The sequence below is a fragment of the Microcaecilia unicolor genome, chromosome 3 (assembly GCF_901765095.1).
Source record: "Microcaecilia unicolor chromosome 3, aMicUni1.1, whole genome shotgun sequence".
NCBI classification, from domain to species: domain Eukaryota; kingdom Metazoa; phylum Chordata; class Amphibia; order Gymnophiona; family Siphonopidae; genus Microcaecilia; species Microcaecilia unicolor.
This window is the reverse complement of record NC_044033.1, coordinates 532,100,265-532,117,566: the sequence shown is the minus strand read 5'-3', so window position 1 is coordinate 532,117,566 and position 17,302 is coordinate 532,100,265. Positions and strand designations below refer to the sequence as shown.

General features: G+C 42.6%; 1 protein-coding gene across 1 annotated transcript in view; it reads left to right on the top strand.

The window, feature by feature from the left end:
- Positions 1-17,302, top strand: part of TUBE1 (tubulin epsilon 1) — a 102,569-nt gene that overhangs the window by 67,975 nt on the left and 17,292 nt on the right. The window contains exons 7-9 of the mRNA XM_030195671.1: positions 337-524; positions 14,741-14,913; positions 16,335-16,475. Of these exons, the coding sequence (XP_030051531.1) occupies positions 337-524; positions 14,741-14,913; positions 16,335-16,475 (502 nt within the window). The remainder of the gene's footprint in view (positions 1-336; positions 525-14,740; positions 14,914-16,334; positions 16,476-17,302) is intronic.

Below are 17,302 nucleotides of genomic sequence, written 5' to 3'. Positions count from 1 at the left end.
AGTGCTTGGAAAATGAGCCCCCTAGCCTCTTTAGCCTTTATCGTGCCATCCCCTTTATCTTGTTCATTACCCTTCTCTGTAACTTTTCTAACTCTGCTGTATCTTTTTTTAGATGCAGTAACTAAAATTGCCCAGAATTTTTCATTTGCTGATAGCTTTTTGTCAGTCATGAATTTGTAACACTTCTATGTTTAGGGGAAGATTGTTTTGGGTGTTCTTGAGTTGCTTTAACTTGTCATAGTAGAAATTGGTTGTATTAGTAAGGATGCCTAGAGCTGGGGCTGGTGGTTCCTATCAGCTTTCATACAGTCTAGCTCTGTCATTATCCCTTCTCAGGTACGGGATCTGGATTGGGTACCTTTGTGTTAAATGCACTTGAGGAAGAGTTTCCTGATGTCTACAGGTTTGTTACTTCAGTTTATCCTTCTGCTGAGGACGATGTCATCACGTCCCCATACAACAGTGTCCTGGCCATGAAGGAGCTAACGGAGCATGCTGACTGTGTCCTACCAATTGAAAATCAGGTGAGGGATATTAATTGCTAAGAACTGGAAACAACTGGGGGCACCCTCGGTGGACCAAGTGTTGGCAAAGATAGATTATTGTTGCCTGATGGACAAACTCACAGCCCTGAGGCGTGGAGGAATGGGTGAGATTTTTAAAAACATGTGGACACCATATCTGGAGTGGCGAGGGCTAGACATGTGACCTGCTTACTGGGGGACTTATAGTACATGAAGAGACTGATATATTCCTGAGATGCTCTGCGGGGGGTGGGGGAGGGAATGGGGAAATTTGAAGTTGTTTTATGAGCTGAGGATGAGAATAATGTACTGTTTACAATGATGTTATGCAATGTTAAAGGAAAACGTTAATAAAAACATTTTCACAAAAAAAAAGAAAATCAGGTGAGGGACTCAAAATTAACCTCCAGTCTTTGCACATATATAGGGAACAATAAAAGGGATACAGATAAGGCATTGCCCTTCGTTATTTGGCAGGTTAACCCCTAGCAGTGTATCTTGATGCACCACCAGGGGTCAGGAGTGGACATTTTTTTTTTTTTTTTTAATTTCGGGGGACAAGGAGGACACCACTGGAAGCTTACCCTGACCAGTTAAGTATTGTTGTTCCAGGAGGATCCAGCTGCATTGGAGACTCATTGGTTGAGGCCATCCCTGTGCTGGGTGCCTGGATCCAGATAGCCTCAGAGAGGGGGTAGGTACCAGAAGATAACAGGATAGCAGCCATAAGACCACTGTGAGGAAGGGGGAGCAAGTGATCTAGTTTACCATGTCTTGCTCTATGCAGTCCTTATCCAGCTGCTGAGGAGATTGATGTGTTAAATAAATGTCTGATAACATCCAGAGCCTGTGACTGTTTCCATGAATGAAGATGGGAAGGGTGGGGTCTTAAGAATGATCTTTATGAAAATGCTGGTGGGTACGTGAACAGCTTCCCGGTGGAGGTGGTAAAGATGAGAATGGTATCTGAATCCATGATCTCTGAGGGAGAGGAAGGGATTTTAGAGCTTGGTGTAGAGGGGCAGCCTGGATAAACCGTGTAGGTCTTTATCTGCTGTCATTTTCTGTTCTGTGTGTGTGTGCTTTGGTTTGTTTTGTTTTTTGTTTTTTTTAATTTTGTTTTTGTAGCTGACTTTAGACCTGTATTTGAAGCATGTATTCAAGTGAAATACATTTGACTGATTCTGGTATGGGTTCAAATGTTCTTCTAATACTACTCATCTGTGTTGGACAGCATCAATCGTGCTTCTAATCAGACATTTCTCAGAACTGGGATTATAAAATATAATATATACGGTATAAAAATTCCAATATAGTTACATGCGTTGTCCTAAAATAAAATGTAGTAACTATGATAACAATTAAATACATCCAAAAGTCTTTTAAATCCCACATTCATTGTAATAAAAGATCTAAATTAAATCCTATAATATACACTTTCTTCTCTGTCTCTAGAATATGTACGCAAGATCATCAAATTCGTGTCCATATCATTCCCAACTTCTCAAAGCGTTAAAAATCCAAGAATCAAGTTCTGTCCTAGAATGTTATCTTGATGACCATCATTTTCTCCCTTGTGTACAGAATTCCAGCAGTTATGCAGTGTCCATATGCCTATCTTTTATTCTTCTGCTCATGAGTCTTGAAAAGCTTACAAAAGGATTTTATATTTTCACCTCATAATCTTCTTAAAGACTTTGTAACTCTGTTTACTTGTTACTATATAAGCCGCATTGAGCCTGCTATGTGTGGGATAGCGCGGGGTACAAATGTAATAAATAAATAAATATAATTTGCCTTGAATTATTGAGATAAGTGTGATATAAATCCAAAATCCCTTTTCCCTCTTATCTGTTTGAGGGGCTGATGTTTTAAGCTCTTATGTTATATCAGGTCTGCCACTACTTTCACAGTTGAAAAAAATATTCCATTTAACAAGAGACCAGATTAATATGTCTGGGAATTACAACAAAAAACAATGAACAATAATGACCATTAAAAAAACAGTTTGTGATTCATAGTCCGACAAGCCAAATTTATGTTAGAAGAACATTTTCACATTTTTTTCTAACACAGAGATAAGGTCTGCAGGGTCTTAATGAAAAAGGTGTAGTTTTCCAGATTTCTTCCATCTGGTATTAAGATGTTTAACTGATTTTAATTTGGTTATTGCTAGAAAGGTAATAAAAATGGTTTAGAGTATTGTATTATAAGTACATAAGTATTGCCATACTGGGACAGACCAAAGGTCCATCAAGCCCAGCATCCCATTTCCAACAGTGGCCAATCCAGGTCACAAATACCTGACAAGATCCCAGAAAGGCTCAGTGCATTTTATGATGCTTATCCCAGAAATAAGCAGTGGATTTTCCCCAAGTCCATTTTAATAATGGTCTATGAACTTTTCCTTTAGGAAGCCATCCAAACCTTTTTCAAACCCTGCTAAGCTAACTGCTTTTATCACATTCTCTGGCAACATAAGTACATAAGTATTTCCATATTGGGACAGACCAAAAGGCCATCAAGCCCAGCATTCTGTTTACAACAGTGTCCAATCCAGGCCACAAATACCTGGCAAGATCCCAAAAAAGTACAAAACATTTTTATACTGCTTATCCCAGAAATAGTGGATTTTCCCCAAGTCCAATTTATCGTATATTAGAGCATTGTAACAGTGTTATTAAATTCATCATATGTGAGGGGGCCTCCATTGAGATAATGCCCCACATACCTTGGCTTTCAGAGTGAGGTTCATGCTGTCATGATGTGTGCAGAACTAACCCATTTCGAGAACTTGCCCCCAGACAGAAACAACTGAATCTTCAAAACAAGAGAAAAAAAACTCTTTAAGGACTTAGATCTTATGTAATGGTTATTTTCAGCCACTGGTGGGACAGATAGTTCTGACTCCAATTCCTGAATATTAAAATTTGGATTTGTTTATATCCTGTCGTTATAAGCAAATGGCCTCCGTTCCCTTTTTTTTTTTAACCAAACTTGACTCAATCCAATTAGTTTGTTTAGATAAATTTGATAATTTGTCACTCCCATTGTGGCTTTCGAAGCCTACGTACTACTGAGACATTGTTAGTATTGATCATAGAGGTATGAAGGCTTTCAGTTATGGCTTACAGATTTTGCTATTACAATTTAACACCTTGGGTGCCTTTGATACAGTGAACCATAGTTATTAGCAAAACTCAGTGATTGGGGTGTAATTGGAACTTCCTGGTGAATAGAACTTAGGGGGCCTTTTACAAAGTCGCGCTAGCGTTTTTACTCGTGGTAAAAAATCAGCTGGTGGTGAACGCTGAGACTCTGGCATTACAGTGTTTACTGCCAGCTGATTTTTACCGCAAGCTAAAAACATTAGCGTGGCTTTGTAAAAGACCCCCATAGTCTGAAAGAATGGAGAAATCTCCAAAGCTTGGGGGCCACCTTGTGGAATACCAAAGGGTTCCCCAATTTCACCAATTCTTTTTAATAGTTTTATAGCTTCTTTATGGTCTATAAAGTTAGAATACGATGAGTAGTGGAGGAGTAGCCTAGTGGTTAGTGCAGTGGATTTGATCCTGGGGAACTGAGTTCAATTCCCACTGCAGCTCCTTGTGACTCTGGGCAAATCACTTAACCCTCCATTGCCCCTGGTACAAAATATGTACCTGAGTATATGTAAACCACTTTGAATGTGGTTGCAAAAACCTCAGAAAGGCAGTATATCAAGTTCCATTTCCTTTTCCCCTATTTTCTTACATTGATGATATTATTATATTGGTTCCTGTTCTGCCTGATTTAAAGTCTACTTATGCTAAATTAGTGAATTGTATTAATAAGAGAAAATATGGGACTTCATTGTCTGATAAGTAAGTTTAAATAACATGTTTATGCTTCCTGTACATGTGTCTCTTTCAGTTGCTATTTCCTGAGTGTAGGTTATTTTTGAGGGCATTTGTTCCTGGATAAGGGAGAATAAATTGCTATTGAATATTTCTAGACCAAACTGCTATTGGTGATGCAGGATTCCAGTCCAGATATTCCATCAGAGATTCTGTTATTGGGTACCTATGTTAAGGTTTCTAGTCAGGTTGGGATTTGGTTAGATTCAGAATTGTCTTTTAAATCACAATTAGAAGCTGTGATTAGGATTTAATATTTCAAATTGTGTTTACTGAGTAAATTGAGACCGTTTTTCTCCCCTGGACTGACTTTAGGTCTGTGTTGCAATCTATAGCTCTTAATTGGATTGACTATGTCCCAACCTAATCTTACCAACCTCCATTCCCAATTCTGTTCTGAATTAAATACCGACCTCATCATTGTTTTACTTATCCCTCCTCCCCTTATCATACATTATTCAAGCTCAACTTCATAATGTTTTACTACCATTTTGAAATTTCTTTTATAAGACTTTGTATTTCAAATTACTATGTAAGTCGCATTGAGCCTGCATTGTGTGGGAAAGCGCAGGGTACAAATGTAATAAATAAATAAATTATTGCAGCATTGTATACTTGGGCTTCCTGCCTCATGTATGTTCTAGCTGAGTAAGTGCCTGAGGGCTAGTTGTGCCTGCTTTGCAGCGTCTGAAGCTGGAGGTGACACAGAAAACAACTTTCTCAATAGTGGGGCCTTGTGAATGAAAACCAACTGCCAATGCCATTGAAACAACCACAAACTGTTGCCTCCTTCAAGGGATTATTGAAGCGTTGTGTTGCACCAAGCTTTTGCCAAGAGACTTGACTGTGCTACTCCTTCGCTGTTAAAATTTCACTGGCTTCCCATTCAAGCAAGAACAATGTTTAAGCTGGCATGTTTGGTCTCTAAGATAACCTCAGGCTTAGTATCTTTGCAATTAACCTGGAAGAGTTACCCATTTAACTGACTGCTCCTTATGTTTTCCTTCTCCTAATAATATAAGAGAGTTTTTGAGCGCTCCTTTTCAAGCAGTAAGGGTGTGAAATGATTTTCAGGTCTCTGTTAATGCTCTCGTAAGCTTCCACGGCCGGTGTCATGATTGTTGCAGTAGTATGGATCTTGCCGCAACTCAGTAAGCGGAACAGACGTTTTAGCCTTAATGCTGCGGCTTTCTTCAGCACACCCTGAAGAAAAGCACAGCATGGTGGCTGAAATGTCATAAGTACATAAGTAATGCCATACTGGGAAAAGACCAAGGGTCCATCGAGCCCAGCATCCTGTCCATGACAGCGGCCAATCCAGACCAAGGGCACCTGGCAAGCTTCCCAAACGTACAAACATTCTATAGATGCATGTTATTCCTGGAATTTTGGAGTTTTCCAAGTCCGTTTAGTAGCGGTTTATGGACTTGTCCTTTAGGAAACCGTCCAACCCCTTTTTAAACTCTGCTAAGCTAACCGCCTTCACCACTTTCTCCGGCAACGAATTCCAGAGTTTAATTACACGTTGGGTGAAGAAACATTTTCTCCGATTTGTTTTAAATTTACTACACTGTAGTTTTATCGCATGCCCCCTAGTCCTAGTATTTTTGGAAAGCGTGAACAGACGCTTCACATCCACCTGTTCCACTCCACTCATTATTTTATATACCTTTATATACCTCTATCATGTCTCTATCATGTCTCCCCTCAGCCGTCTCTTCTCCAAGTCTGTTCCACTTACTCAGACGTGGCAACTGCAATAATTCTGACATGCTGTTTTGTAAGACTTTGAAAGAAATTTCTGTTGGAAGATTGGTTGCCGCCTTTGTCAGTCCGCGTTAAGGATTTATGGATCTGTATTTTGCTATTATTATTTTTTTTTTATTTTATTAGGATTTATTTACCGCCTTTTTAAAGGAATTCACTTGAGGCGGTGTACAGTAAGAATAAATCAAACATGAGACACCACTTTGTGCCATTTTTGGGAACTAGAGGTTTATAAATAGCTTAAAATAGATCAGCAGCCAAGGAATTACAAGTGGTAAATACACTAATACAGTGGGGAAATACAAAATGTTCCCCCAGGAACCATACATCAATCAAAACCAGAGACGTGAAATGAGACTGATCGATGTAGCCCAGAGCAGTGGGTTACGGGTGAGATGATTCACAGCAGGACCATATTGAGCCGGAATTTCAGCCTGACCTGCCCCCTGATGCCCGCCTATTGTGCTGTGGCGAGGAAGAGGAGAAAATGCATGAGGAGCAGTTTTGGCACCCCTGCTTCCCTCGCACCCCACTACTGTCGCAGCCCTCAGTTTGGCCCTGTTTCACAGTGGGCTGATGTGTAGCCTCTGTAAGGAAGAACTGGCTGGCTACAGAGGTTTGTATATAGAAAGGTACAATAAGGTAGAGTATCTCATTCATTGGGAACTTTGTAAACCCTACAACATTGCTGCACCAGACAAATATTGGGATCATGACCCATGTAAAGTGAAATAACCTGAGAGATTCCATTTCTAACCAATTTCTATGAAGAAAAGTAGGTTATTGTAGTAAATGAGAAACCCATTAATAATGGTCTCTGTGCCAAGTGATTATACTGTGCATTTGAGTGGAGAAAGAGAAGATCGTCAAGTACCAAGCAATGTGGTCAGAGAGGAAGAAAATGTAGCAGAAAGAGACAGGCAGAAATATCCCTCATCACAGACTTGATTAAAAGTAATGTTGTCTATCCAAGTTACATCTTATGAACTCCGGAGGAAGCTCTTTGGCACAATGCAAGTGCTACAGAAAGCATCAGTACGTATTTAAGAAATTCCTGTTTGTTAGGTGCAAAACAAACCCATTTGGAAACATTATCCCAGTAGAAAGGTTCCTACAAGTAGCTGGCTGTGCTGCCCTCTAAGTACATAAGTATTGTCACACTGGGACAGACCAAAGGTCCATCAAGCCCATCATCCTGTTTCCAACAGTGGCCAATCCAGTTCACAAATACCTGGCAAGATCCCCCAAAAAGTACAAAACATTTTATGCTGCTTATCCCAGAAATATTTTCCCCAAGTCCAATTTAATAATGGTCTATGGACTTTTCCTTTACGAAGCTGTCCAAACCTTTTTTAAACTCTGCTAAGCTAACCGCCTTTACCACATTTTCTGGCAATGAATTCCAGAGTTGAATTACACGTTGAGTGAAGAAACTTTTTCTCCAATTAGTTTTAAATTTACTACTTTGTAGCTTCATCAAATGCCCCCTAGTCCTAGTATTTTTGGAAAGCGTAAACAGACACTTCACGTCTACCCGTTCCACTCTACTCATTATTTTATAGACTATGATATCTCCCCTCTGCCATCTTTTCTCCAAACTGAAGAGCCCCAGCCACTTTAGACTTTCCTCATAGAGAAGTCGTCCCATCCCCTGTATGATTTTCGTCACCCTTCTCTGCACCTTTTCTAATTCCACTGTATCTTTTTATTTATGTATTTATTTAGTGCATTTGTATCCCACGTTTTCCCACCTATTTGCAGGCTCAATGTGGCTTACAGAGTTTGGTTATGACATAATCATTCCATGTTATCAGATACAATTAGTATTGTACAAAGATTAAGTGAGGGAAGAGAGAAGGAAAGTGTTAGGCAGGATAGAAGGTGGAATTTAATAACTGGATGGATTAGTGAGGTAGTTTTGTAAGGTTATGGGTTCTCTTTGTAGGCGTTGTTGAAGAGATGTGTCTTCAATGATTTGCGGAAGTTAGTTATTTCGTCAATAGCTTTTAGGACTGTAGGTAATGCATTCCACAACTGCGTGCTTATGTAGGAGAAGGTGGTGGCGTGTATCAGCTTGTATTTTAGTCCTTTACAGCTGGAGAAGTGCAGATTGAGAAATTTGCGGGATGATCTTATGGCGTTTCTGGGAGGCAAGTCCACAAGGTTTAGCATGTAGATTGGGGTGTCTGCGTGAATAATTTTGTGTACAATCGTGCAAATCTTGAACGCAATACATTCCTTGAGTGGGAGCCAGTGAAGTTTCTCTCTTAGGGGTTTTGCATTTTCATATTTAGTTTTCCAAATATGAGTCTGGCGGCAGTATTCTGGGCTGTTTGGAATTTTTTGATAGTCTGTTCTTTGCAGCCAGCGTATAGTGCATTACAGTAGTCTAGATGACTTATTACCATTGACTGTACCAGGGTACGGAAGATATATCTCGGGAAGAAAGGTTTTACTCTTTTGAGTTTCCACATGGAGTGGAACATCTTTTTCGTTCTGTTCTTCATGTGAGCATCAAGTGTGAGGTTTCGGTCAATGGTAACTCCAAGAATTCTTAGATTTTGTGCGACGGGGAGAGAACAGTATGGTGTGGTTATGGTGGAGTAGTTGTTTTTGTTGTGTTGTGAGGTGAGTACAAGACATTGTGTTTTCTCTGCGTTGAGTTTCAGCTGGAATGCATTTATTTTATTTTAGTTACATTTGTACCCCGCGCTTTCCCACTCATGGCAGGCTCAATGCGGTGGGCAATGGAGGGTTAAGTGACTTGCCCAGAGTCACAAGGAGCTGCCTGTGCTGGGAATCGAACTCAGTTCCTCAGTTCCCCAGGACCAAAGTCCATCACCCTAACCACTAGGCCACTCCTCCACTCACATCCGCCCAGGAGTGCATGATTTGGAAGCTTTGGTTGATCTCGTTGGTGATTTCATTTAGATCATATTTGAATGGGATGTAAATCGTGACATTGTCTACATATATGTAGGGATTGAGGTTTTGATTGGCTAGAAGTTTGGCTAAAGGTATCATCATTAGGTTGAAGAGAGTAGGTGATGGGGGGATCCTTGGGGAACTCCACATCCAGGTATCCAGGGGGGTGATATGTCCGCATTCGTTGTTACTTGGTATGATCTTGTGGTTAGGAATCCTTTGAACCATTTGAGAACTGTACCTCCTACTCCGAAGTATTCTATTATATGTAATAGTATTCCATGATTAACCATGTCGAAGGCACTGGACATGTCGAATTGTAGGAGGAGTGTGTTGTTACCAGTTGCAATTGCTTGTTTGAATGAGTTCATTGCAGATACTAGTACTGTTTCGGTGCTGTGATTTGACCGAAATCCTGATTGGGATTCGTGCAGAATTGAGTGTTTATTTAGGTAATCAGAGAGTTGTTTCGTCACTATGCCCTCCATGAGTTTGGTTGTGAACGGAATAGATGCTACTGGGCGGTAGTTGGTTAGGTCCATTGTGCTTTTCTTAACATCTTTTGGCAGCGGAGTTAGTAAGATGTTTTCTTTCTCCGCGGGAAAGAGACCATTTTGAAGCCTGTGGTTTAGATGTTTCGTGAGGTCTTTTTTGAATTGTTTGGGGGTGGATCTTATTAGGCTAGTGGGGCAAATGTCTAATTTGCATTGTGACTTGGCGTATTTTACAAGCCATTGTGAGATTTCATCTGACGATATCGTGTCAAAGTTGGTCCATGATTGATCTGCTGGGCTTTCCCCAGGTTTTGGATCTAGACATTCAAGGATACTTGTGTACTCAGTGATGTTGGTAGGTATCTTGAGTCGGAGCTTTATAATTTTTGCATTAAAGTAATTTGCAAGATTGGTTGCGGATGGGGTTTCTATTTTGTTAGAGGTAACCGGTGTAGTGTTTAGGAGCTTGTTTACGAGTGAGAAGAGTTTGTGTGTATCCTTGTGGTTTGGTCCTATTTTGGTTTTGTAATACGTTCTTTTAGTTTGTCAGTGTAGCCTAATAAGATCACAACACCTCTATTCAGGAAAACTAGACTACCCCAACTTGACATTTCGTCCTTTAGATTGTAAGCTCTTCTGAGCAGGGACCGTCCTTAGTTATTAATTTGTACAGCGCTGCGTAACCCTAGTAGCGCTCTAGAAATGTTAAGTAGTAGTATTTGTATTTTCTTTGTAACTGTTTCCAGTCTTTGAGTGTTTGTTCGTCTTTTTTCTTGGTCCATGCTTGTTCTAATCTTCTGATGCCGCAACTAGAATTGAACACAATATTCGAGGTGTGGTCTCACCATGTAGTGATACAAAGACATTATAATGTCCTCATTTTTGTTTTCCATTCCTTTCCTAATAATACCTAACATTCTATTTGCTTTCTTAGCCACAGCAGCACACTGAGCAGAAGGTTTCAACGTATCATCAACGATGACACCTTGATCCCTTTCTTGGTCGGTAACTCCTAACATGGAACCTTGCATGACGTAGCTATAATTCGGGTTCTTCTTTCCCACATGCATCACTTTGCACTTGCTCACATTAAACGTCATCTGCCATTTAGACGCCCAGTCTCCCAGTCTTGTAAGGTCCTCTTGTAATATTTCACAATCCTCTCGCAATTTAACTACTTTGAATAACTTTGTGTCGTCAGCAAATGTAATTACCTCACTAGTTACCCCCATCTCTAGGTCACTAATAAATATGTTAAAAAGCAACAGTCCCAGCACAGACCCTGGGGAACCCCACTAACTACCCTTCTCCATTGAGAATACTGACCATTTAACCCTACTCTCTGTTTTCTATCTTTTAACCAGTTTTTAATCCACAGTAGGACAGTACCTTCTATCCAGTTTCCTCTGGAGTCTTTCATGAGGTACTTTGTCAAACACCTTCTGAAAATCCAGATACACAATATCAACCAGCTCACCTTTATCCACGTTTGTTCACCCTTTCAAAGAAATGTAATAGATTGGTGAGGCAAGATTTCCCTTCACTAAATCCATGTTGGCTTTGTCTCATTAATCCATGCTTTTGAATATGCTCTGTAATTTTGTTCTTTATAATAGTCTACCATTTTGCCCAGCACTGACATCAGGCTCCCCGGATCCCCTCTGGAAACTTTTTTTAAAATTGGCGTTACATTGGCCACCCTCCAATCTTCTGGTACCATGCTCGATTTTAAGGATAAATTACATATTTCTAACAATAGTTACGCAAGTTCATTTTTCAGTTCTATCAGTACTCTGGGATGAATACCATCCGGTCCAGGAGATTTGCTACTCTTCAGTTTGTCAAATTGCCCCATTACATCCTCTAAGTCTGTAGAGATTTCATTCAGTTTCTCTGACTTGTCAATTTTGAATACCATTTCTGGCACCGGTATCTCTCCCAAATCCTCCTCACTGAAGACCAAAGCAAAGAATTCATTTAATCTCTCCGCTATGGCTTTGTCTTCCCTGATCGCCCCTTTTACCCCTTGGTCATCTAGCGGTCCAATCGATTCTTTTGCCAGCTTCCTGCTTTTAATATACCTAACAAAATTTTTACTATGTGTGTTTGCCTCCAACGCAAGTTAAACACTAATGTATTGGATCCTGCAGTGCCTTCTAGAGGCTATCTATTAATGCTGTGGTACAAAGTTCAAGTTTTAAAACTCAGGAAAAAGACTATCAGGTGAATTTTCAAAAGAGAAGGGCGCCCATCTTCCAACACAAATCGGGAGATGGGCGTCCTTCTTGCAAGGTCGCCTAAATCGGCATAATCAAAAGCCGATTTTGGGCGCCCTCAATTGCTTTCCATCGCAGGGACGACCAAAGTTCACGGGGGCGTGTCGGCAGTGTAGTGAAGGCGGGACTGGGGCGTGCTTAGGAGATGGGCGTCCTCGGTCGATAATGGAAAAAGAAGGGCGTCCCTGACAAACACCTGGCCGACTTTACTTGGTCCATTTTTTTTCACGACCAAGCATCAAAAAGGTGCCCGAACTGACCAGATGACCACCGGAGGGAATCGGGGATGACCTCCCCTTACTCCCCCAGTGGTCACTAACCCCTTCCCACCCTCAAAAAAAAAATCTTTCAAAATACTTTTTTGCCAGCCTGTATGCCAGCCTCAAATGCCATACTCAGGTCCATCGCAGCAGTTGTAGTGGGTGCAGTGTACTTCAGGCAGGCGGACCCAGGCCCATCCCCCCTACCTGTTAAACTTGTGGTGGTAAATGTGAGCCCTCCAAAACTAGGGGCATAGCCACGGATGGGCCCAGGTCCACTCAATTTGTCCTGCTCCTCCAATCCGGTGCTGGTCTTCTAGGTGCCGGTTAGGCTGCAGTGAGAGTGCTGCGCAGCCTTTCAGTTCTGCCCTGGCTCAGCCTCAGCCACATGCATTTTCGCAGCCGGCAGCAAAAGCAGCAGCTCTCCAGAGTCTAGTCCGCCTACTTGCAGTAGCCATTTTTTCTTAGTGCGGGTCGAAGGTCAGGAAGTCAGCCACTCTAGTGCCTCACCATGCCAATGTAAGGGAGCTATGCACCTGGGACCTTTTTCTGAAGTCCTAGGGTGCCCGGTTGGTGTCCTGGCTTGTTGGGGGGACCAGTGCACTACAAATGCTGGCTCCTCCCATAACCAAATAGCTTGGATTTGGTCGTTTTTGAGATGGGCGTCATCTGTTTCCATTATCGCCGAAAACCAGGGACGACCATCGCAAAAACAACCTAAGGATGACCATCTCTAAGGTTGACCTAAATTTCATGATTTGGGCGTCCCCAACTGTATTATCGAAATGAAAGATGGACGCCCATCTTGTTTTGATAATATGGGTTGCCCCTTTACGGGGCCGTCCTGCGAGGGCACACTCATGAAAACTTGGGCGCCCCGTTCAATTATGCCCCTCCATGGAGATTAGTTGATAAAATTTGCTTTTTTATATTTTTATTCTGCCTATCACTAACCTACAATTCCTCCTTTAAACCCCAATCTCTAAGTTCCAAAGCACAAAGCAAAATAGTGTTCACTTACCAGAGAAATGTCCTCTTCTCTCAGAACTTCTCAGAAACAGTGGCATGGAATGGGCATGGTTAGATTCTGAAGCACACATGGTCTCGTTTGTAATATCTTGGACACTATCCAGCTTATTTTCGAAAGAGAAGGCCGGCCATCTTCCGACACCAATCGGGAGATGGCCGGCCATCTCTCAAGGCCGGCGAAATCGGCATAATCGAAAGCCGATTTTGGCTGGCCTCAACTGCAGTCAGTCGCGGAGCCAGCCAAACATCAAGGGGGTGTGCCGGAAGGGTAGCGAAGGCGGGACAGTGGCGTGCTTAAGAGATGGGCACCCTCAGCCGATAATGGAAAAAAGAAGGGCGTCCCTAGCGAGAATTTGGTCCACTTTATTTGGTCCCTTTTTTTTCAGGTCCAAGCCCCAAAAAAGTGCCCAAACTGACCAGATGACCACCGGCGAGAATCAGGGATCACCTCCCCTGACGCCCCCAGTGGTCACTAACCCCCTCCCACCCTCAAAAAAACAAGTTTAAAAACTTTTTTTTGCCAGCCTTTATGCCAGGCTCAAATGTCATACTCAGGTCCATCGCAGCAGTATACAGGTCCCTGGAGCAGTTTTAGTGGGTGCAGTGCACTTCAGGCAGGCGGACCCAGGCCCATCCCCCCACCCTACCTGTTACACTTGTGATGGAAAATGGGAGCCCTTCAAAACCCACCCGAAACCCACTGTATCCACATGTAGGTGCCCCCTTTCACCCATAAGGGCTATGATAATGGTGTAGAGTTGTGGGGAGTAGGTTTTGGGGGGGGGGGGATTTGGGGGGCTCAGCACCCAAGGTAAGGGAGCTATGCACCTGGGAGCTTTTTTTTTTTTTTTTTAATTTTTAGCAGTGCCCTCTAGGGTGCTCGGTTGGTGTCCTGGCATATCAAGGGGACCAGTGCACTACAAATGCTAGCCCCTCCCACGATCAAATGCCTTGGATTTGGCCGGGTTTGAGATGGCCGGCCTCGGTTTCCATTATCGGTGAAAACCGAGGCTGGCTATCTCAAACCCCGCCATCTCTGACATTTGACCGGCTCCAACCGTATTATCGAAACGAAAGATGGACGCCCATCTTGTTCGAAAATACGGTTGGCCCCGCCCCCTCGCGGCGCAGTCCTCAGAGATGGGCGCAGTTAGTGATGGGCGTCCCCGGTCGAAAATGCCCCTCCACGAGGAATAGGAAGGAAGGAGGTTAAGGAATTTGAATAAGATTACCGGCAGAGTAATTGGTAAAGAATGAGTGTTGCTGCTGTTTGAAATATAGTACAATACTTCATGTGTATAGCTTTATTTTAAAGCAGGAGGCAGGCAACACGCTGTAGCTCATGAAAGCACCATAGGTGGACATCTTTGCAAGGGACTGATGTGTAGTCTTGAAACAGCTGCGCTGTGTAACTCCACAAAAAACATTTGTCTCTTAGACTGAACAGTCATACAAGGACAAGCACAGACTGAGCCAAAGGAGTGGGCAGGGCCAAGGGGTTCATTTTGTGACCGTTAATCTTCTTAACAACCCAAACATTCAGTGTTTTTTGTCGTCTTGTTTTCAAAGGCTTTGGTTGAGATTGTGAACAAAATTCATCATATGACTAACTCTGGAAATACCAGGGTAGGTGTGAAGCAGAACAGTGTTGTGAGCTCCAGCAAAGGATGTGTTAAACAGGCTGAGAAACCATTCGACACCATGAACAACATTGTGGCTACCTTACTGCTCCACCTGACCAGGTAAAAGCAACATTCGCTGCTGAGAGAGACGGATAGGAAAGTACCTTGATCAGTGGCGTTCCTGGGGGGGGGGGGTGCGGTCTGCCCCGGGTGCACGCCTGTCCTTCGTTCGTTCCATGCTCCCTCTGCCCCGGAATAGGTTACTTCCTGTTCCGGGGCAGAGGGAGCGTGGAACGAACGAAGGACAGGCGCACGCGACACCCCCCCCAGCGGCGCGCACCCAGGGCGGGGAGGTGTCCTTTCGCCAGGGGGGGGTCGCGCTGCGTTCGGGGGGGGGGGGGGGCTTCGGCGATTCGCCCCGGGTGTCAGCCCCCCTAGGAACGCCACTGACCTTGATACTTGTAAAAATTTTGTTTCTTATTTGTAATCTGCATCAGGATTTTGATGTGAAGTGAGATATCAAGTATGTTAACAAAGTAATACTTTAATCCCATGGAGAATAGATGTGAGGGTTCATTTTTGATGGGTTTAATAGGCTTTGTGTCTACGTGTGATTCCCATTTTTCCCTTTTAAAAAAAGATGGAGAAGCACCTTTTATACTAAATTTTTATTTTCAGTTCACTAGTTTTGTATTTCTGTTCTGGGCCCCTCCCAGGAGTAGGACATAGTAACATAGTAGATGACGGCAGAAAAAGACCTGCATGGTCCATCCAGTCTGCCCAAGACAAACTCATATGTGTATACCTTACCTTGAATTTGTACCTGTCCTTTTCAGGGTACAGACCATATAAGTCTGCCCAGCAGTATTTCCCGCCTCCCAACCACCAGTCCCGCCTCCCATCACCGGCTCTGGTACAGACCGTATAAGTCTGCCCTCCCCTATCCTCGCCAACTGCTCCACCACCCAATTTCAGCTAAGCTTCTGAGGAGTGATGTTCGGGGCAGTCACTCTAAAGTCTCATTGAATGGGCTTCTGTACATATTCCCTTCCTCCAAGCTGTGATTTTAGGCTTTGTCCTTTTTGCTTCTGGATATTTGGAAGATGTCTGTGCCTTGATAGAAGAACCCGGACATTATTGTTGATAGTTCTCCAGAAATATGCCTTCCTCCCCCTCCCCCATGCACACAGCTTCCAGCCACAAACATAGAACCAGTTCTGGTATCACAAACTATGCTTTGATCTTCCTAAAACCAATGGACCCATTGAGGCACCCCCGGGATTTGTTCCCTTATATTTAAGCAGAAAGACTCTCTGAGCCTCCTTAGATGTCAGTAACAGAGAGGGTTTCTTCTTGGTGTCATGCAATGTCCTATGGGCCTCTCTACCCTAAGAGTGCTGATTAAACTCTCCCTTCCTATTAATAATGCACAATACACAAGACAGCCCGGTTTCTCTTTCTAAAGGGCCCATTCATTTATCCTAGCATTCTGGAAATATAAACTCTCTGTTTAGTGAACGGAGTTCTCCTGTTCTTTTCAGCTCTTCCAGATTTGAAGGCTCTCTCAATATGGACCTTAATGAGATCAGCATGAACTTGGTTCCCTTCCCTCGGCTTCACTACCTAACTTCTAGCCTGACTCCTTTATATAGCCTGGCAGATGTCAGTGTACCTTCCCAACGGTAAGAAACACACAGTTATATTTATTTGTTTTACAGAGCTTGATACACCGCTATATGCCAAAGGATGGCTTCAAAGCAATTTACAATAAAAGTCAATGACATGTCGCTAAAAGAGGCAGAATGAGTTTAGTAGTGAGCAGGATAGGCAGAGGAAAAGAGATGAGTTTTCAGAGTGGACTTGTTTCAGTTGCTTCATCAGGAGAGGATATGCAAAACCACTCATCTTCCATATTGCGTGGTTTTGCATATTCTCTCCTGATGAAGCAACGAAACAGTGAGAATTCTACGACTGTCGAGAGAGAGCGATTATAACTAAATTCTGTGGGACTTTGGTAGTTTCTTTATACTACATTAACACCGGAGGTGCTTCACGGATGTGAACTATTTTTCCCGTGGTTGAAGCTAAGTACTTCTTCACTTTTTTTGTAGTTTTGATTATTCCTCATATGGTGTCCCCAGGATATAGTTTCTTTTTTTGTTTTTTGACTATTACTCTTCCGATAATATGTACTAAATGTTTATTTAGTTCAACAGATTACTCGTGCATATTTCCATCTAATGAACAGTTCTTGGGCTCAAATGACACAGAAGCGCAGGAAAGAGTTCTTGGCCCTTCGGCTGAGGGTCCTGGCTTTGGGTGATGCATTTAATTTGAAATTTCCCATGAAGTTCTATTTCTTATCGGCGGAAAAATTTCCCCCTATAAGAAATAAAATTTTCTCCGAGGACAAGCAGGCTGCTTGTTCTCACGATTGGGTCGTCGTCCGCGACAGCCCAGGAGACCTGCAAAATTTGCATAGCAAAAAGAAAGAGCTTTCCAGAACGCT